General features: G+C 47.9%; 1 protein-coding gene across 1 annotated transcript; it reads right to left on the bottom strand.

The window, feature by feature from the left end:
- Positions 1 to 1,985: 1,985 nt before the first annotated feature.
- LOC142249000 (cytochrome P450 4A24-like) lies at positions 1,986 to 20,828 on the bottom strand. The gene is made up of 12 exons (XM_075320527.1): positions 20,478 to 20,828; positions 15,289 to 15,433; positions 13,423 to 13,467; positions 13,015 to 13,142; positions 12,652 to 12,776; positions 10,804 to 10,955; positions 9,045 to 9,151; positions 8,737 to 8,927; positions 8,184 to 8,317; positions 5,619 to 5,683; positions 5,234 to 5,316; positions 1,986 to 3,040 (listed from the first exon to the last, which is right to left on the bottom strand). The coding sequence occupies exons 1-12, from the start codon at positions 20,643 to 20,645 to the stop codon at positions 2,821 to 2,823; spliced, it is 1,563 nt and encodes a 520-aa protein (XP_075176642.1). The 5' UTR covers positions 20,646 to 20,828; the 3' UTR covers positions 1,986 to 2,820.
- Between the last annotated feature and the right edge of the window lie 404 nt (positions 20,829 to 21,232).

The following is a 21,232-nucleotide window of genomic DNA, read 5'->3' as shown; positions in this document are numbered from 1 at the left end:
GGCTCCAGAGCGGTACTATTGGACTTTATATATTCATCTGGCACAAAGTAAACGGTGGAGGAAAAAGCATGGCGGGTTCTGTAGGAGTGATCAGTCATAGGTGTCTGTGTGTTACCTTCTGAGTGACTATTTGGTTGCGTTACCAGGAAGTCATCGGATTTACCTGTACTATTAACTCTGAAAATCATCCTTGGGGCTGATGATCAGGACTGTAGTATTGTACCTCCCCGGGGCTCGGCTGGCAGCCGAGCCACTCTGATCCGGGCTCGTCGGTGGGTGGCTCGAGCGCCTCCGGACCCGGGGGTCACATCGCTCTGAAGGGAGGCTGGCGCTACGTGAGGGGTTCGGTGGGGAGTTTCACGTTCGGGGCCGTATTGTTTATGGATTTAAGTTCGTGACGCCACCCACGGGTTGTGGTGAATGTGGACACCACCGCTGCCGTTAACTAGGCTCCTGGGGACGGTGTTGTGGAGCCTGGTGTTGACCCCTCCGTGGGCAGGGGGTGATGGTCCCGGTGGTTGCGAGGTGCGGGCGTTTTAGTGCGGTGCGGGGCGGGACGGTGCGCAGCCCGAGGGCATTGTTGTACTCACTATGACAGATACACCGGAGTCTCTGGTAATCCGAAAGGATGGTGGTCAGTGCCCGCAGCCGGCTGCGTCTGGTTCCCCACACGGTTTGGTGGTTCCCGCCTTTCTCCTGCACCTCATTTGTGGATTTTGACTGCCTGTGTTTCCGCGACAGGAGTCCGCTCCCCGGCTTTGTGTGTCGGGGGAACCCGTTTGCCCGCAGATGATGGCCCGTGGGATCTCTCTGCCTGAGCAGTGGCTTTCTATCCCCCTCATTGGGCTGTTGTCTTAAGTCGGGACTTGGGTGGGAAAGAACCTATAGTCCAGACCCCAATCAGTGAATTTGACTCTGTCCAGTGGTTTCTGGGCATCGTTCTTGGTCTGAGTACCCCTCCTGGTGCTCCGGTTTCCAGTTGGTTCCCCGGTTCAATACCAGCGGGCCACCGCCCTATTCCGGTCCCTTACGGTTCCACCAGCCGTCTTCCCGGCTCCTGCAGGCGGCAACCACCGCCTGCCTCCTGGCGACAGGGTATTCAGGCTACGACCCAGATCCCTGACAGACGTTCCTCCTACTCAACTCCTCTCTTTCACCTCCAAAACTGATCTGCTTGTTTTTCCCGCCTCAGGCTATCCGAACTTGTCGGTGGGCGTGGCCAACCGCCTGGCTCCACCCCCTGGTGTGAACGTCAAGACCTGAGAGCGGTGACTCAGGGTTTTAGGTTGGCTGCTGTTACCTTTTTAGGGGACTGGTGTTTATGCAAGGGCCTGTCTGTGACTACCTGGCTAGTCCAGGGCGTCACAATATGTCTCTGAGCAGTTATATTATGTTGCACATTGAAGATTTAGGGTGGGTGCACGTGATCCGGACATGCTGGGTCCTGAACGAGCGTGTTCACTCCTGCGGGACCGCGAGTGTTGTCTGCAGGAGACCGCAACGGTCCACGGCCACGATCCGGGTTCGGGAAGCTGTGGACTTTTTCTCTGCTCTCCCTGCGGAGAACATTCATGTCTTCGCAGCAATAAATTTACATAAATCCTTAAATCCCATCCACTGTGCTTGTGATGTACAACGCAGCATTTTGTACACCGCAGAAACACGCAAAACGCTGCACACCCCGATTGTGGGCACGCAGCCGAAGGGATTCACTATTCCTTCATGTGTCTTGTTTACCACAACTATGGTAAATGCAAATCTTAATTTTAATAATTAGGAAACAAACATAACTATATCAGGTGGGATCTTGATACACATTTTGGGGGGATCCGTTCCTGGCTTTTTCCCACGTCTGCACTGTTCACATAGGCTCATACAATAGGAGCATGCATTTTTCTATTGTAAAGTGTTTGCCTCCCCCTGCTGGTAGATGTTGTATTTACAGGTCCACACAATAGATCCGAGAATAAAAAATACTCAAAGAATTACAAAAAAACAACAACTTTATTCTACATTATATTAATTATTGTACAAAAGAGAACTAAAATGTGAATTCTGAAGTTTGTTCTATCCCAGTGAATTCATGGTTCCTATGGAGGATAGAAGACATAGAAGGCTTTCGAGGTTGCAGAAAACCAGTATAATACGTTTTGTGTGTTATTTAAGGGGTCCTTGAATAAATTTGGAGGCGCTAGTGTGAATGAAGCCTCCAGTGAATGTCTGCTGCTGTGGATAAGTTATTTATTTTTGAATTTTCCATAAATTATGTGTACATTTTGATATAGGAGGGTAGAGGTATCGAGACCCCCTGCTCCTAATTCCATCAGTATAAGTGGCCCTACTTCAGATTTCTCATTGGAGCCCAGGCGCTCCATGTTTTGCTTCTGCATCTTTATGAGACATGGGTTTTTAATTACACTCATCATTAGATGTTAAAATATTAATGTTAAAGGGATTGTCTAAGATTATAAAGCATTAAATAGCCTGCTGCAGCCAATCACAGGCCTGTACTAGCTAGTTTTGCTGTGGAGGACAGTGATTGGCTGCAGCAGTCACATGGGTGTACGTGATGTCATCACTCTGGGAAAAATAAACAAAGACCAGCCACAATGCCGGAGCAGAGCTGGATTTGACAGGTGTGCAATGGTTGATTTATCACTATATACCATATCCTGCAACCCCTCTAAGGATCCCTAGGACAGTGGTCTCCACCCCCCACCCTGTGACTCTCAGGGCATGCTGGGAGTTGTTGTTTTGCAAGTATCTATTGTACCACAGGCTGAAGATTGTTTTTATAGGGAATGGTATAGGGGCTGACATCTATACAGCGTCCCCTATACTCTCAGCTCTGCTCGGCTCTTTCCCATAATCCTTCTCAATCCTCTTCAGCTTTAGATGAATTCCATTCATAGATCGGAGAACTATCTGAGGAGTTTTCTGAGGTTCATTTTCGGGATCCGGCAGCAGCTGAAATTTCTGTAATATAAGAGCCACGGCCACTTTCATCTCATTCATTGCAAAGTTCTGCCCAATGCAATTTCTGTAACAGAAGATATACAGCGCGTTATCAGATCAGAGATACTCACAGAAATAGAATATTGTACACTGTAATGGGAAAATCCAGACCAAAACTGAATCCCAATTCATCTGGTAGTATCAGTTTATTCCAGAGGTGTCCCTTCAAAAATGCAGATATCACACGTATCACCAGCTTCTTCAGGGGGATCGACCATCCTAAAACCCCTGAAGAAGCTGCAAACAAGGATGGATCTCGTATCCCGCATCCTACGCTGCCACATTTACTAATGTGTCATTCTTTTGTTATTTTATACAATTGTCACTGTCTTTAGGCATTTCCAGTTTATCCCATTGGAGTTGCAGCATTTACTTTGCTAATCTGGGGTTGATCTTTGATATATGTTAGTTAGTATTGTGCTCTTGATTCATCACACTGTGGGTTTCTTTGATCAGTGTCTTTGTCATAACTTGGGATGTGGGGGAATGGATCCACCTTTTTAGTGTTGTACCTTGTGACGTATGTCATAGTCACGTATGACGCTGCTTGTGCAGAGACGTTGTATGTGTTTGTCTTCCTGATGTCTTCATTCTCCGAGTTTAGGTCCGGTGGGAGGAGTCTATTCTATTTACCTTGTTTTGGGGGTCACGCTGCCTTATCTTGGAACGGTTTTCCTCGGTACGCCGCCAGTGATAGTTTCTGCTCTGCAGTGTGCACTTCTGATTGCTGTGAGTCTGTTCTGATCCTGCCCCCTACCTAGTACTCCTTTCCCTGACCTGCGTCCTTCCCGTCTAGTCTTACCTCCCTGTCTCCCTAACCCGCTTTCTGCTTTGTTATCCCATTTCTGCTCCCTCCTCAAAACTTACTTGTCTGCTCCTCTCTGGCTCCTGACAATACCTCCTGGCTTTCCGACCCTCGACTATCACTTGACTCCGGCTCTCCTTACCCCTCTGTACCTACGTGACTTCCTGGCACTGACCTTCGGCTTTATCAACTATTCTATTGCATCCTTCCGCGGATGCTAGTGACCTCTAGTGGGATTGTGTACCGCCCCACGGGGCAGGCGGTTAACCTACTTGTCGCCGGGCTGTTTCGGGTCGGGTCAAGCGTTGACACGGGTGGCCTTGCCTGGTTTCGTTGCCTCGAGGTGTACAGTAAATGGTGGGGGAAGCGGGGTATTAGGAAAAGTTTGTCATGACACCACCTGTGGTATGTGGCCAGGAAATAGCCGGGGCTGGTGTTAAGTCAGCCGGGATGCTGTTGCTCCCCACAGGCGGAGCGGGCCTTGGGTGGATGATGAGGGTTGTAATGGCCATTGGCGCCTAAGCACTGGGCGGCGCCGGTAAAGACGAGCCAACACAGTCTCTGTGGGTTCAGGGTGTAGTTTACTCACAACTTCAGCTGCCAGCCCGGTCACACTGGTGACTGCCGTGATGGACTCCGGTCAATCCCAGATCCGGTAAGGGGTCACCACCAGTGTTATGAAAGAGAAGGAGTGAGGGTCCTACTTCTACGGTGTCCCCCTCTGTAGTTAGGTATCCTGGCTTAGCTCCCGCTCCAAGCCCCAGGGTCCGGTAAAGTCCAAGTTTTCCAGAGATGTCTTGCCACAACTATGGTCCTGACGGGTCTGCTCAAGATGTCAGTGTGTTGCGCTTATTTCTACCCCAGGTGGAACCCGCCCCGCAGGTGGCTGGCATCAGTGACCGGGAAGTCCCATGACAGTTATGGACACCCCCCTGCCTACCCTGAGCCAACCCACCCTATGTGAAGGCTCCTAAGCTGGATGTAGTGTGTGAATGTGGAACACCAGTGATTAACCCCCTCCCCCTTACTGGAGATAAATACTGCACCTTAATTGACGCGCAGTACCCTGTGGCGACCAGAGCCTCAGGGGTGCCACACTTGCACCTAACTACACTTAGAAGCACTACATCCTGCCTGAGTGCCGGCTCCCCCTGGTGGTAGCATGACAAAGTGTTGGATTTTAGGTGAATTTCTTAGTTTTTTGATAAACGTTTAATAACAAATCAAATTGAATATTGATATACTGATATTTCGGAGTGTTCCAGGTTCCATATCCTCTTCTGTGCATTTAACTCATCAGGTTAAAAATGTAATTTTTGGCAGAATTCTGATGAATTGTTACAGAAAAGGGATTTTTACTATCATTTTAGTTTTTCATATTTAATATTATGAAATAGTAAACCCTCGTCCTACCTGGATCCAGCCGCGAAAGGAAGAAAGGCGTGGGGGTGTCGATCTGCTGAATTCTCCACGGAAAATCGCAGTGGATCAAACACCTAAGGTGTAAAAACAACAAAAGATCACTGCGCAGATGGAGTGAGTAATGGACCGGGTACAGGGGGTTGTGCCAACCTGGAAATATTTTGCTAGAAGCTTAGAATGGTATATAACTATATTATATGCATATCTCCCATCACTCCTCTGCTGCCGGATTCTCACCAAAAGTAATGATGTTTCCACCTGATCATTTTTTGGCTGTGTCAGGGACTTGGTATTGGTGGATCAATAGAACAAGACATCAAACGATCAAGTCCCCTAGACATAAATGATTAATAGTTCAGCAATGAGCAGACTTTACCTCTGGATCTTTCCAGAAACCAGGGGACCTATTTATGCAGTAAATGCTGAGGATAACCGTTGCACCTGCAAAAAATAATAATTTATTTAGAAATGTAAGAACATGCCATATTAAGGAAATGATGTTACTCAATGCTCTGAGATCACTGGCACTTAGAGAATTCTGCAGAGGTTACATAAAAATAAATGTAGGGAAACTCTGCCTCCTGTTGGTCTCATCTGGCACTGCAACTTTTTTATTTTCATTAGTGATGAGCGGGCACTACCATGCTCGGGTGCTCAGTACTGGTAACTAGTGATGAGCGGGCACTACCATGCTCGGGTGCTCTGTACTCGTAACTAGTGATGAGCGGGCACTACCATGCTCGGGTGCTCTGTACTGGTAACTAGTGATGAGTGGGCACTACCATGCTCGGGTGCTCAGTACTGGTAACTAGTGATGAGAGGGCACTACCATGCTCGGGTGCTCTGTACTGGTAACTAGTGATGAGCGAGCACTACCATGCTCGGGTGCTCAGTACTGGTAACTAGTGATAAGCGGGCACTATCATGCTCGGGTGCTCAGTACTCGTAACTAGTGATAAGCGGGCACTACCATGCTCGGGTGCTCAGTACTGGTAACTAGTGATGAGTGGGCACTACCATGCTCGGGTGCTCAGTACTGGTAACTAGTGATGAGTGGGCACTACCATGCTCGGGTGCTCAGTACTCGTAACTAGTGATGAGCGGGCACTACCATGCTCAGGTGCTCAGTACTGGTGACTAGTGATGAGCAGGCACTACCATGCTCAGGTGCTCAGTACTGGTGACTAGTGATGAGCGGGCACTACCATGCTCAGGTGCTCAGTACTGGTAACTAGTGATGAGTGAGCACTACCATGCTCGGGTGCTCAGTACTGGTAACTAGTGATGAGTGAGCACTACCATGCTCGGGTGGTCAGTACTCGTAACTAGTGATGAGCGGGCACTACCATGCTGGGGTGCTCAGTACTGGTAACTAGTGATGAGCGGGCACTACCATGCTTGGGTGCTCAGTACTGGTAACTAGTGATGAGCGGGCACTACCATGCTGGGGTGCTCAGTACTGGTAACTAGTGATGAGCGGGCACTACCATGCTGAGGTGCTCTGTACTGGTAACTAGTGATGAGCGGGCACTACCATGCTCAGGTGCTCAGTACTGGTAACTAGTGATGACCGGGCACTACCATGCTGAGGTGCTCTGTACTGGTAACTAGTGATGAGCGGGCACTACCATGCTCGGGTGCTCAGTACTAGTAACTAGTGATGAGCGAGCACTACCATGCTCGGGTGCTCAGTACTGGTAACTAGTGATGAGCGGACACTACCATGCTCGGGTGCTCTGTACTGGTAACTAGTGATGAGCGGGCACTACCATGCTCGGGTGCTCAGTACTCGTAACTAGTGATGAGCGGCCACTACCATGCTCGGCTGCTCAGTACTGGTAACTAGTGATGAGCGGGCACTACCATGCTCGGCTGCTCAGTACTGGTAACTAGTGATGAGCGGGCACTACCATGCTCGGGTGCTCAGTACTCGTAACTAGTGATGAGCGGGCACTACCATGCTCGGGTGCTCGGTATTTGTAACCAGTGATGAGTGGGCACTACCATGCTCGGGTGCTCAGTACTGGTAACTAGTGATGAGCGGGCACTACCATGCTCTTGTGCTCAGTACTGGTAACTAGTGATGAGTGGGCACTGCCATGCTCGGGTGCTCAGTACTCGTAACTAGTGATGAGCGGGCACTACCATGCTCAGGTGCTCAGTACTGGTAACTAGTGATGAGCGGGCACTACCATGCTCGGGTGCTCAGTACTCGTAACTAGTGATGAGCGGGCACTACCATGCTCGGGTGCTCAGTACTGGTAACTAGTGATGAGTGGGCACTGCCATGCTCGGGTGCTCAGTACTCGTAACTAGTGATGAGCGGGCACTACCATGCTCAGGTGCTCAGTACTGGTAACTAGTGATGAGCGGGCACTACCATGCTCGGGTGCTCTGTACTCGTATCTAGTGATGAGCGGGCACTACCATGCTCGGGTGCTCTGTACTCGTATCTAGTGATGAGCGCGCACTACCATGCTCGGGTGCTCTGTACTCGTATCTAGTGATGAGCGGGCACTACCATGCTCGGGTGCTCTGTACTCGTATCTAGTGATGAGCGGGCACTACCATGCTCGGGTGCTCGGTATTTGTAACCAGTGATGCACCTTGTGGTGACCTCATTATATTAATTCTCACTGTATTTAGTGGTGCACGCATTTCATGTACGTCGTGGTGAATATATACTATATTGTAGCAGTGGTGGTGGTGAGAAAACTTTAGGCTTCAGGATAAATTAAACACTTAACACTACAGAACCAGCTCCTTTTTGCTGGTATTTTATGGCTTTTCTATGCCATTGTCACCATTTTATCCCTTTTGGAATATTTTTCCCATTTTTCAGTACATCATATGGTAACGTTAATGGTGGGAAAAATGAAAAATTGTGCAGTCAGGCAGGGGTTAAAGCAGAATTTTGCATTCAGAGAACAAATGCACTGACCTTCAGGAAGACTGCGGCCGTCACAGAATGTAATTGGTTTGCTGAGTTTCCGGGCGACTCCAGGAACTGGCGGAAACAGGCGGAGACTTTCTTTAATGCACATTGTAGTATGCGGGATCTTTCCGAGATCGTCCCTATAGAAACATTTGAATGCTGTAACCTTAGAGAATTTTAGCCGCACATGTAAAGAATCCAAACTAATCAATCCCATGTCGTCCATCACGGCAGGTCACTAGTGGGTTTGGCTGACATTTACGTAATGCGTATGCTACCCAGAATGACTACAAAGTCATACCGACCGGGAGAGTCATGCACAATGAATGCCGTAAAAGCAAAACCCCAATAATGGCAGAATTCATTTTTTTTTTTTCAGAATTTCACTCGTCTCGCAAAAAACAAACCAAGTCGATGGAAAAATAAAAAAGTGACAAATCTTGGAAGGAGGGGAAGGAAAAACAATAAATGGACTCATCAGGAAGTGGGTAAAGACTTGCAAAACTCCTTAAAAATCAAACAATTCATATACATGCGGCCTGGTTACTCTGAGCCCCACCATTCCACTGTGTCCCGATTTCCTAAGACCCCTCTGATCTCCTCCCGGCATTTCTCCTGGTGCTCAGGGTGCTTTGCCAAGGCATATAAGATCCATGAGATCCCGCTGGCCGTTGTGTCATGTCCCTCAAACATGAAGGTGTCCACCTCTGCCCGCAGGTCCTTATCTGACAGCCCACGACCATTCTCATCCTAAAATCACACATAACAGTACCGTATTATATTAGAACAGGCCAAATTACAAAAAACATAACACAATAAAACTGATAAAGTAAAGAACATCTGGGAAGTCCAGAGCTCGGCACCCACCTTCGCACACAGAAGGATATCAAGAAAATCCAAATGTCTCCTTTGACTGATTTTGTCAAATTCGTTCTCGTTCCTCAGCGACTCCTTCCTCTGCTTAATAACTTTATCTAGGAAACAATCCACAATGAACATTGCTTTAGTTTTGCAGATATTCCGCCAATGTGAAGGATGAGTGCAGCATCATCTCAGCCTGCGAAACAAGCTTCTTAAAGGGGGTAAATGTCTCTACTGCATCGTATGGAAATACAAATTTACAAATGTTTTTTGTTGGGTATGACAGCGGTGGTCTCATAGTCCAGAGAAAATGGGGGCTGTGCCTGACAAGAAGATGTTGTCCCATAGGCAAACATATTCCTTATCCACAGAATAGGTGATAAATGTCTGATCACTGGGGGTCTACCTATTAGTAATGAGAATGAGTGGTCCTCTGTTGTACTGAGCATGTGCGTCCACTGCTCCATTCACTGTTTATTGGAGTGGTGGTTGCACATGCTCATTACCACTCATTTTATACAGGGAACTTTATAGGCTCAGGATTAGTGGTGGTCTCAGTAGCTGGACCCGCCAGCGATCAGACATTTGTCATGTGTCCTGTATACAGTGTGTCCCCCCATATCCTGTATACAGTGTGTCCACCCATATCCTGTCCACCGCCATTAACTTGAGAACGGCGGCAGCTATAGGCATAGAAGTGGTGTCTAGGTATAGTAAAGTAGCCATGCACTACGCAATGAAACCACCTATAGCGCCACCTGGTGGAAAACAACGGAGTTAGCATTTTTGTCTCGAAAACAGAACGAGATAGAGAAAAAAAGTGAATTACAAAGTTGTAGGGCATCATCAATTCAGTACGAATCGACACCTTGCATACAGAAATGCTATGATATGAAACCCATGAACCCCACAAAACATTGAATGCTGGTCACGCATATGGAGCTCATGTAACTTTGATGCTCATTAGTGGCCCCCGTCATCTGCAATGCACATCTGGACTCTGCACAGCATACTGTATCTTGCTGCAATGCACATCTGGACTCTGCACAGCATACTGTATCTTGCTGTAATGCACATCTGCACTCTGCACAGCATACTGTATCTTGCTGCAATGCACATCTGGACTCTGCACAGCATACTGCATCTTGCTGCACGTTGTGCAATATGGTAGGTGACACGTTTGCACAGGCATCTGTGATACATCGTCGTAGGTCCTGCAATGTTGGTGGAGGGGGTCGCATACACCGGCTGTTTGATGTGACCTCACAGAAAGAAGTCCAATGGGGTCAGGTCAGGTGAGCGGAGGCCACTCCACACAGCCACCATACCCAATGACTTGTAGGAAGGTCTCCATGAGGTATCGCTTCACGTCCGCAGCCTTGTGAGTGTTACACGTTCTAATCATAGCATTTCTGTATGCAAGGTGTCGATCCGTATTGAATTGATGATGCCCTACAACTTTGTAATTCACTTTTTTTCTCTATCTCGTTCCGTTTTCAAGATAAAAACGCTAACTCCGTTGTTTTCCACCAGGTGGCGCTATAGGTGGTTTCATTGCGTAGCACATGGCTACTTTACTATACCTAGACACCACTTCTATGCCTATAGCTGCCGCCGTTCTTAAGGTAATGGCGGTGGACAGGATATGGGTGGACACACTGTACAGGCAATATACGTTATTTATGGGACACCTTCTTTAATAGAATGGTGATTCTGGATAGAGTTGGACCCATGGTATCTTGTATATAAATGTATATATACCCACCTGTGTGTTCGTGTGCTATTTTCAGTGCTCGCCGGTTGCGAAATCCTTCTGGGCTCAGGTAGTAGATGAAGTCAAAATGGTAAATGAAGTGACGGAAGCGGTGGTACACCAGGTAGGAGAGCTCGTACACCGCTTTAATGTAGGCGTTATCACTGCCAGGACAAAATCAAGATCCATTTGTCACAAAGTAAAGCCTAAGTCCATTGTAATCATATTTTTTGTGCGGCCAATGCCCAACACATTGGAAAGAGTGATGCTGGTTTTGCAAGAAAAACAAACCATGTTCCTTAAATATTATACATACCCGTTATAAGGATATTCCCAAACTGAAAGCTATGGATAGGGGAGATGACCTCCCAAATAATGGTAGTCCAACCCCTACTAAGACCCCCGCATCTGAAATGGATTGTCTCCGCACTATTCATTGTGCATGGGACTGATGAAGAAGCCAAGTACACCGCTCCACTATTTTCGGCAGTCCCGCAGAGAATGAATGGAGCAGTAATGTATATGCACAACCTCCATTCCATATAGATGGGACACTGCAGAGCCCCGGGACTAAGTCGGATCCTCATCATCAGTAAATTATCCCTAATATTGGGAAAAACACTTTAAGGCAGCCGCATCTATTGATAGGCTCAATGTACTGCAGACGTTTGCTTGGTGCACCAGAAGCTGGAATATTGGTATCATATAATGCGCTGCTGGCGCCTTTGTGGCAAATGTTAATAGGGACATCACTGGTTGGTAAGCTGGAACCAGCCCGCCTACAGTGCAGGGGGGGAACTGCAGCCAGCCCGCCTACTGTGCGGGATGGGGGGGGGACTGCAGCCAGCCCGCCTACTGTGCGGGGAGGGGGGAAACTGCAGCCAGCCCGCCTACTGTGCGGGGGGGGGGGGAAACTGCAGCCAGCCCGCCTACTGTGCGGGGGGGGGGGAAACTGCAGCCAGCCCGCCTACTGTGCGGGGGGGGGAAACTGCAGCCAGCCCGCCTACTGTGCGGGGAGGGGGGAAACTGCAGCCAGCCCGCCTACTGTGCGGGGGGGGGGGGAACTGCAGCCAGCCCGCCTACTGTGCAGGGGGGGGAAACTGCAGCCAGCCCGCCTACTGTGCGGGGGGGGGGAAACTGCAGCCAGCCCGCCTACTGTGCGGGGAGGGGGGAAACTGCAGCCAGCCCGCCTACTGTGCGGGGGGGGGGGGGAACTGCAGCCAGCCCGCCTACTGTGCAGGGGGGGGGAACTGCAGCCAGCCCGCCTACTGTGCAGGGGGGGGAAACTGCAGCCAGCCCGCCTACTGTGCGGGGGGGGGGGGAACTGCAGCCAGCCCGCCTACTGTGCAGGGGGGGGAAACTGCAGCCAGCCCGCCTACTGTGCGGGGGGGGGAAACTGCAGCCAGCCCGCCTACTGTGCGGGGGGGGGGACTGCAGCCAGCCCCTCAACAGTGTGGGAGGGAAGGGAACTGCAGCCAGCCCCATTTACTCGAAGAGTCCCCTGGCCAGAGGACTCAGCACTGAAGTAATGCCACAAACCTTCCATTCTCAGGATTGGTGAGGGTCCTAGAGATAAGACCTAATGTACCTAATCAGTATGCCATCACATTACGAGATTGGAAAAACATTTTCCCAAAAGAGAGGGAATGCCCGATCCTGGATTTTCAGGTTCTGTTCACATCACGTCTGAGGTACAGATGATTCTCTTAGGCCGACAAGGTTTTTTTTCCATAAGAAAATCTATGAGAATGGCGACCTACTGGAGATGTATTCACCAGTGACGTTTCTGGCACATAGGCCCAGCGTGCACGGTCCAGTCTCGTTGGATGAGGTTTCACGTGTCTGCTCTCCATCATTTACCTGTCCGTCTGGCAGTTGCTGTTGTAGCTGAAGGCGCATTTCATGATGGTGTCCAGGGTCATGAGGCTGACGTGATGGAAGAGCTCCACTGGTTTCTCATCTGGTACCAGCCGCTCCCATTTGTCCTGAAAGACAAAGCTTTGATCATTGACTTCACATCCAGGAGGCTGAACATCGTCCCAAGGACTTGGTCAGACGTAAAGTCCTCGTCTTTCCAATAAACCCAAGAGAGAACAATACAACAAGTCTATGGAGTCAAAGATGGAGGATCGGTGAAACATGATTGCAGCCAGGGCTGTGTCCCCGCTTTGTAATTATCAAGGTTACATGCACGGTGAGATATTGATTGGAAGAAGTAATTACCAACATGATCTTGGTGCAGTTGCTCATTAGGGACACATACGGCTTGAGGACATCATAGTGAAATCCAGGAGTGATTAGACGGCGATGCTGGAACCACTTCTGCCCGGAGGAGACCAGCAATCCTTCCCCTGAGGATAAATGTTGGTAAGTGACGTGTGCCTCCGCTGATGGTACGAGCAAGAACTCGGTCGTACCTCCACCCTGTCTCGAAATGTTTGTGCATGCTCATTCTCCTTTGCAATGACGTCTGCTTTTATTTATGTCATTTTCTTAAACATTACATAGCACAAGTCCATAACCTTATTCAGAACCACAACACGTGCACAGAATTCCTACTGCACACATACATTGGAAGGGTCTGAGGTTTCTAACTGAAATGTGCATTTAATTTTCAGCCATATTACTCACCAATCCAGGGGACTATAAATCTGTATGCTGTGTCATCTTTGGGGTCTAAAAAAAACCCAAAAACAAAATACATATATTATATAATGGTGCACTATAAATATTGTCATAACTTGATAGGATGTGCACTAAGTTAATAGGTTATCCACAATCGATTAGTTAGGGGATAACTTCCCGATCACCGGTGGTCCAATCACTACTCCGACCACAAAAACCGGTTCTGTGAAGAACCCTTTCTACAAAGAGTTGAGGTCGAGGATGCGGATCTCCGCTCCATTCATTTCTTATGGGACTGCTGGAGATACTGAAGCGCTGTATTCCGCTATCTTCAGCAGTCCCTGTAGAATGAATATAGTGGAGAGCCGTATGGTCAACCTCAACTCCATCTAGGAAGAGCTCTTCAGAGTGGTCAGCCCACCAGCTATCAAGTTATCCCCTATCCTATCGAATATAGATAACTTATTAACTTTATTCAAAACCTTTAAGCTTGGTGAGGTCACTGTCTTTACTGAAGTCACCTGAGATCAGGTTACTTGCAATCACAGGTGGAGGACATGGGAACCTCCAGCTGTGACCGCAGATAACCTGAATGACATCTGCTCATGGCTGCGGCTCAGTCTCTGCCTGAAGCTCACAGTGGGCGATCATAGTTCTATGGCTGCTCGCTGTCGCTTCAAAAATAGTGCTTACTAAGTGCCCTATGTTTATTTATATGTACTATGCTTTTATTTAGTTACAGCAGGGTATATGTTCATATTATTATTATTTTGGCTTTTCTTCGCTTCAGATGGAATCTTTGTGGGACCTCGTGTGGATTACGTAGGACCTGGGTGTTTTGGGGGTTAATAAAGGGGTGAGAGGGTGTTTTTTTGTATTTTATTTCAAATAAAGGATTTTTTCGGTGTCTGTATTTATTTCTTTTCACTTACAGGTTAGTAATGGGGGGTTTCATAGATGCCTCCCATTACTAATCTAGGGCTTAGTGGCAGCTGTGGGCTGTTGTTAACCCCTTATTACCCTGACTGTCACCGCACCAGGGCAATCAGAGAGCCGGGTAAAGATCTGGAGTAGTCACATCTAATGGATGTGGCAATCCTGGGCTGCAGGCTGCTACTTTTAGCCTGGGGGGCCCAATAAGTATGGGTATCACCAGCCCCCAGCTGTCGGGCTTAATCATGGCTGGGTATCAAAATTAGAGGAGGGGGACTGGAAGTCGTTTTTAAAATTAAATACATTTTTTTTTTAAAAAGCTGCATGCGGTTCCTGTTTTTTTGATACCCTGCCAAGATAAGTGCACGGCTGGGGGCTGCACCCTGTAGCTGTATGCTTTAGCTGTGTTGGGTATCATAATACGGGGAGACACTACACCAGTTTGTTTATTTTTATACCATGATAGTGACCTGCAGAGAGGGTCTGCGATTCCAAGCAGTCGGAGGTCGTCACACAGACTGGGGAAGCATGTGACTGCAACCAATCACAGATGCCAGGACTGCCGGTAGACGAGGGAATCAGTGAATATGGATGAGCACTAATGGGTGGCCCCGGAAGATGAGTGAGTGGCCTGGAAGCAATTACAGCCGCGCCCGAAGCTCAGTAAGTATAACACGCTTACTTTATTTTTTATCATTTCCCGAGTTGAGAGACCCCACTCGTTAGCCGGAGTTCCCTGAGAATTCGAGGCCCATGTCCAGCACCCAGATACTTTTGAAACCGCGCAGATCTGGACTTTGACAATAATAATGTAAAATAAAGGACGGGGCAGGGAGGTATTTGGAGGGGCGCATTTTGCAAATTGTGCCCTGGAATCAGAATTTCTAGATAATCAGATGCACAAATATAAACTTTATCATGTTCTTGGGCTTTTCTTACCTTGTCTGGCCAAAACTGCCTTTGCATAATCTGGGTGGGTAATTACAAGAGACGCATAGAAATTCCCGAGCCACAAGGTGAAGCCGTACACGTGCGACTGTGCCCACTTATAGAACAGGTCCAGATCCTTCCCGACCTGCAAAAACTTCAAGAGAAACATAAATCAGGAGCATTGTGTCATTGGTCACCAGTGCGGTGGCTGTTATAAGATATGGGGGGGGGGGGGTCTTGGGAACTGGATGTATTTTGCTCCAGCCAAGTACCAGCATATGCAATACAATGTCTCTTCTGCCCGCTGCCTTATTGGCAATGCCCTATGTCCTATGCCTCAGTCAATGAGCTTTGCTGAATGTTCGGCAATATATAATTAAATGTGTTTTTTTTGTGAATTATGAACTTATTTTCACAAAAACATATGTTCTTGGAATTTTTGGTTTTCTTCCATGCATGTAAATAACTAATGGAAATTCAGTCAGATCAAACAATCAGATCACTGCTGTTATTAGTTGAGTTTGCCCCACTTTAATAAATACACCCTATAGGGAACACATAGATGCTACAGAGACACAGGTCACAATATGCTCCCATCCTGAAAACTAAAACAGGAAAGAAGCTGCGTGTGCAGGAGGGATTTTAGCAAATACTGAAAAGTTCTACGAGTTTATATTTAACCCTTTACTTTAATTAATTGTTGAGTTACACATCTCTGATGGCTCATGGCGAAAACCTGCTCAGATTTATTTCTGCGCTTCACATGTTGCTGACACTTTTGTCTATTCTGTTTTTTTAGAAACAAAGAATGAATTCATGTCCTAAACAAATCGTTACATAACTAATGCGAACGGACACAGAGGGGCCTCATCACTTATTAGGGGGCTCCTCTGGGTTCTCTGGGTTGGGACAGTTTTTAGAACAAGGGAAAAAAAAAAAAAATCAAAAAAAGGAACAAGACATTTTTCTGTTCTAAATACTAACACAAAACGGAACTCAGACCCCCCCAATAATGAAGGGCTCACTCTGCACAGACCCCCCCCCCCAATAATCAAGGGCTCACTCTGCACAGACCCCTCCCCCCCAATAATCAATGGCTCACTCTGCACAGACCCCCCCCCCAATAATCAAGGGCTCACTCTGCACAGACCCCTCCCCCCAATAATCAAGGGCTCACTCTGCACAGACCCCCCCCCCCCCAATAATCAAGGGCTCACTCTGCACAGACCCCTCCCCCACAATAATCAAGGGCTCACTCTGCACAGACCCCTCCCCCCAATAATCAAGGGCTCACTCTGCACAGATCCCCCCCCCTAATAATCAAGGGCTCACTCTGCACATATCCCCCCCCCCAATAATCAAGGGCTCACTCTGCACAGACCCCCCCCCCCTAATAATCAAGGGCTCACTCTGCACAGATCCCACCCCCCTAATAATCAAGGGCTCACTCTGCACAGATCCCCCCCAATAATCAAGGGCTCATTCTGCACAGATCCCACTCAATAATCAAGGGCTCACTCTGCACAGATCCCACCCAATAATCAAGGGCTCACTCTGCACAGATCCCACCCAATAATCAAGGGCCCACTCTGCACAGATCCCACTCAATAATCAAGGGCTCACTCTGCACAGATCCCACCCAATAATAAAGGGCTCACTCTGCACAGATCCCACCCAATAATCAAGGGCTCACTCTGCACAGATCCCACCCAATAATCAAGGGCTCACTCTGCACAGATCCCACTCAATAATCAAGGGCTCACTCTGCACAGATCCCACCCAATAATCAAGGGCTCACTCTGCACAGATCCCACCCAATAATCAAGGGCTCACTCTGCACAGATCCCACCCAATAATCAAGGGCTCACTCTGCACAGGTCCCACCCAATAATCAAGGGCTCACTCTGCACAGATCCCACTCAATAATCAAGGGCTCACTCTGCACAGATCCCACCCAATAATAAAGGGCTCACTCTGCACAGATCCCACCCAATAATCAAGGGCTCACTCTGCACAGATCCCACCCAATAATCAAGGGCTCACTCTGCACAGATCCCACCCAATAATCAAGGGCTCACTCTGCACAGGTCCCCCCAATAATCAAGGACTCACTCTGCACAGGTCCCCCCAATAATCAAGGGCTCACTCTGCACAGGTCCCCCCAATAATCAAGGGCTCACTCTGCACAGACCCCTCCCCTAATAATCAAGGGCTCGAGTCGCTCTGCATCAGTTATATAATGATACCTTTTAATTTTCTCTGTTAATAAAAGAACAGAGAAAAAGCAATGTCCAAATGGAAATGTGAACACAGCCGTAGCTATAAAGAGGATACAGATGTATCTAGCGGCTATTTCACCTATTTTATATTTTCTTTATCCATCGTTGGACGGATTTTTTAGCATATATCACAGAAGAAATGCAGCAAAATCATTTTATAGGCATAAAGTGACGTGTTGACAATTCACTCCCATTGTAAAAAAAAAAAAAAATTCAAAGTACAATATAAATTGTTCTTGCATTCGTTTGATTAGAAAGCCCAACAGGCACAATGTGTTTCTATATTGTAAAAAAAAAAAAAAACAAAAAAAAAAAACACAAGCTAAGGCTCTGTGCACACGTTGCTTTTTTGCTGCTCTTTTTCCATGCGATTCCTCTCCCTGCTCCTGAATGCTGCATCGCACTGATCTCAACATTCACGGGGTTAAATTACCGGGAGCAGACGATCCAATTACCAATGGTGATTGCAGGGGTACAGCGCCTGAACTCCCGCGATCGCCATGACTTAAAAAAAACAAAAAGCAAAAAAAAAAAAAAAGCATGAAAAAAACGCATGGGAAGAAACATACCAACGTGATAAAAATAATGCACATTTTTTCAGCGGCTTTTTTTGCTGCCAAAACATGCAGTTTTGTGTGCAGAAAATGCATAGAAATCTGCTGCGTGTGCATAGAGCTCCTCTGTGAGCCAGAAAGACACAATCCCATCACAATAGATACATTGTTGCAAGAGGTGGGAGCTTTCTTATGCCAATTATAGCTGATTCCATTGTGTTTGTGCCTTGTTTATGGTGTTTTTCATTTGCTTCTAATTTGCACTAAAAACATCTATTTTCCATGTGTTTATTTTTGGTTGGTCATTGTGGGCAAAATTTAGGATTTCTAAAGATTTTCATCTGATTCAACAAGTGCGACTGTTTTAAAAAACAAAAACAAAACACAACAAAAAATAAACTGCAAAATTTTGGCAAAGACATCCTCTAGTCCTCCACTGGGGTGGGGTTATGTACGCCAGGTGTTTGGGTTCAATCTTTAGGAAAACGAGTGCCCTCTTGCACTAAGTAGTTGCAAAAAAAAAAAAAGGTCAAAGACAAAAATGGATGACATTATTGGTGTTGCAAAAAAATTCATGGACTTCTCGTGCCTTTTAGCGTACTAAACCAAACCTAACACCTTAAGCAGCGCCTGTGCTGCATTCTATAAAGGTGCACGTTACCCTCTGATCCCCCCTGTACACCCCAGAAATACCTTTATAAAATATTCCGCCCTGTGTGCTAATCATTGGGTCCGGTCCAATGGACGTCGTGTTCATTATTTCTTGTCCCTCCTTTCAGCTTTGATCGCCGTCCTCCTTTGATGATTGACGTGGACGACGCAATCCATGTAGCCGGGCAAAGAGTTGCGCCTTCATGAGCCAGCGAGTTCTCTGCGAAGGCACAAGATTTTGCCCGGCTACATGGATGACGCAGGTGACATCATCCACATTGCCAGGCAAAATCTTGCGCAGAGAACTCACCAGTTCGTGCAGGTGCACCAATGTTCTTGGCCCACTTGCGCAGAGAACTCACCAGTTCGTGCAGGTGCACCAATGTTCTTGGCCCACTTGCGCAGAGAACTCACCAGTTCGTGCAGGTGCACCAATGTTCTTGGCCCACTTGCGCAGAGAACTCACCAGTTCGTGCAGGTGCACCAATGTTCTTGGCCCACTTGCGCAGAGAACTCACCAGTTCGTGCAGGTGCACCAATGTTCTTGGCCCACTTGCGCAGAGAACTCACCAGTTCGTGCAGGTGCACCAATGTTCTTGGCCCACTTGCGCAGAGAACTCACCAGTTCGTGCAGGTGCACCAATGTTCTTGGCCCACTTGCGCAGAGAACTCACCAGTTCGTGCAGGTGCACCAATGTTCTTGGCCCACTTGCGCAGAGAACTCACCAGTTCGTGCAGGTGCACCAATGTTCTTGGCCCACTTGCGCAGAGAACTCACCAGTTCGTGCAGGTGCACCAATGTTCTTGGCCCACTTGCGCAGAGAACTCACCAGTTCGTGCAGGTGCACCAATGTTCTTGGCCCACTTGCGCAGAGAACTCACCAGTTCATATAGGTGCACCAATGTTCTTGGCCCACTTGCGCAGAGAACTCACCAGTTCGTGCAGGTGCACCAATGTTCTTGGCCCACTTGCGCAGAGAACTCACCAGTTCGTGCAGGTGCACCAATGTTCTTGGCCCACTTGCGCAGTGAACTCACCAGTTCATATAGGTGCACCAATGTTCTTGGCCCACTTACGCAGAGAACTCACCAGTTCGTACAGGTGCACCAATGTTCTTGGCTCAGCGTGATCAGCGCCGAAAGGAGGGACAAAAGCTGTAAAATAGGACGTCCATCAGACCGGACCCAACAATTAGCATACATGGCGGGGGATTTTATAAAGGTATTTATGGGGTCTACGGGGGCGGGGCAGGGGGTAATGTGCACCTTTATAGAATGCAGTACAGGCACTGCTTAAGGTGCTAGTTTTGGAGGCCAAAATCTGGTGACAGGTTCCCTTTAAAAACAAATACCTGCAAATGATAAACTACGGTAGGTCCCAAATATCAGACGTGAACAGAGCAGTTCCTGCACTGATACACTGTAGCAAACTATCAGAAGTGTTTATTTATAGTGGATCTATTGTATCAAACTCCGTCCATCCCCAATGATTAAACAAAAATAATTTCATCTAATGACAACAAATAGGGCGGATTCCCAAATATACTTACGTCATATTTATAAAACCCCTACCCACAGTTTCTGATATTATTATTATTATAAATTATTATAAGTCTTCGCTTTATTTTACTCCTGAAAGTCAATAAAAAGATATGGATCAAAAAGAGAAATGCCAAAATACACCCAACCTATTAAAGCTAAAATGCCGCCTTACCTCTCGAGCATTGCCATACAGCCAGTGGCACAGGGGACCTGGGAATGGTCTGAATGCCGTCACCAGATCCCTCCAGATCAGGAACAGTACAGAGACCTTAAACAGCAGGTACAGGAGCCCGAGCCAAAGAGCCCAGTGCCAGAGAGCGGAGATCTGCAGGGACAGCATGGCACCGCCAGGGCATACAGGGCAATGCCAGCCTGGGTGACCAGCGACTGCCCTTCAGCACCATGTATGTGGCTACACAAGTGAGGCTGTGGCTAGTGCAGGCCTAGGAAAAATCTGCAGATGGCCAGTGTGTTATGTGCAAGGGAAGAAAAGGAGGAGGGGTCCTTATACAAGGCAGGGAAGGAGGGAAAGAAGAGCCAGGGGAGTGGAGGCGTCGCTGCTGCCTGTGCTCCTCCAGTCCTGTCTATCACCCCCTCCTCCCATCCAGCTGTATGATAATGAGGATAATCATTTTTATTTCCGCAGCTCTTTACAATTCAGAGGGGACATATACAGACAATATCAGACATTACAGAGAAACAATTCAACAGAAACCAAGAGGAGCGACAGAAACCAAGAGGAGCGAGGGCCAGACTGAAACCAAGAGGAGCGAGGGCCCGACGGAAACCAAGAGGAGCGAGGGTCCCTCAGAAACCAAGAGGAGCGAGGGCCCAACGGAAACCAAGAGGAGCGAGGGCCCGACAGAAACCAAGAGGAGCGACAGAAACCAAGAGGAGCGAGGGCCCGACGGAAACCAAGAGGAGCGA

The sequence above is a fragment of the Anomaloglossus baeobatrachus genome, chromosome 8 (assembly GCF_048569485.1).
Source record: "Anomaloglossus baeobatrachus isolate aAnoBae1 chromosome 8, aAnoBae1.hap1, whole genome shotgun sequence".
NCBI lineage: Eukaryota > Metazoa > Chordata > Amphibia > Anura > Aromobatidae > Anomaloglossus > Anomaloglossus baeobatrachus.
Note: the sequence above shows the minus strand (reverse complement) of the source record. Positions and strands in the feature narration are given on the sequence as shown.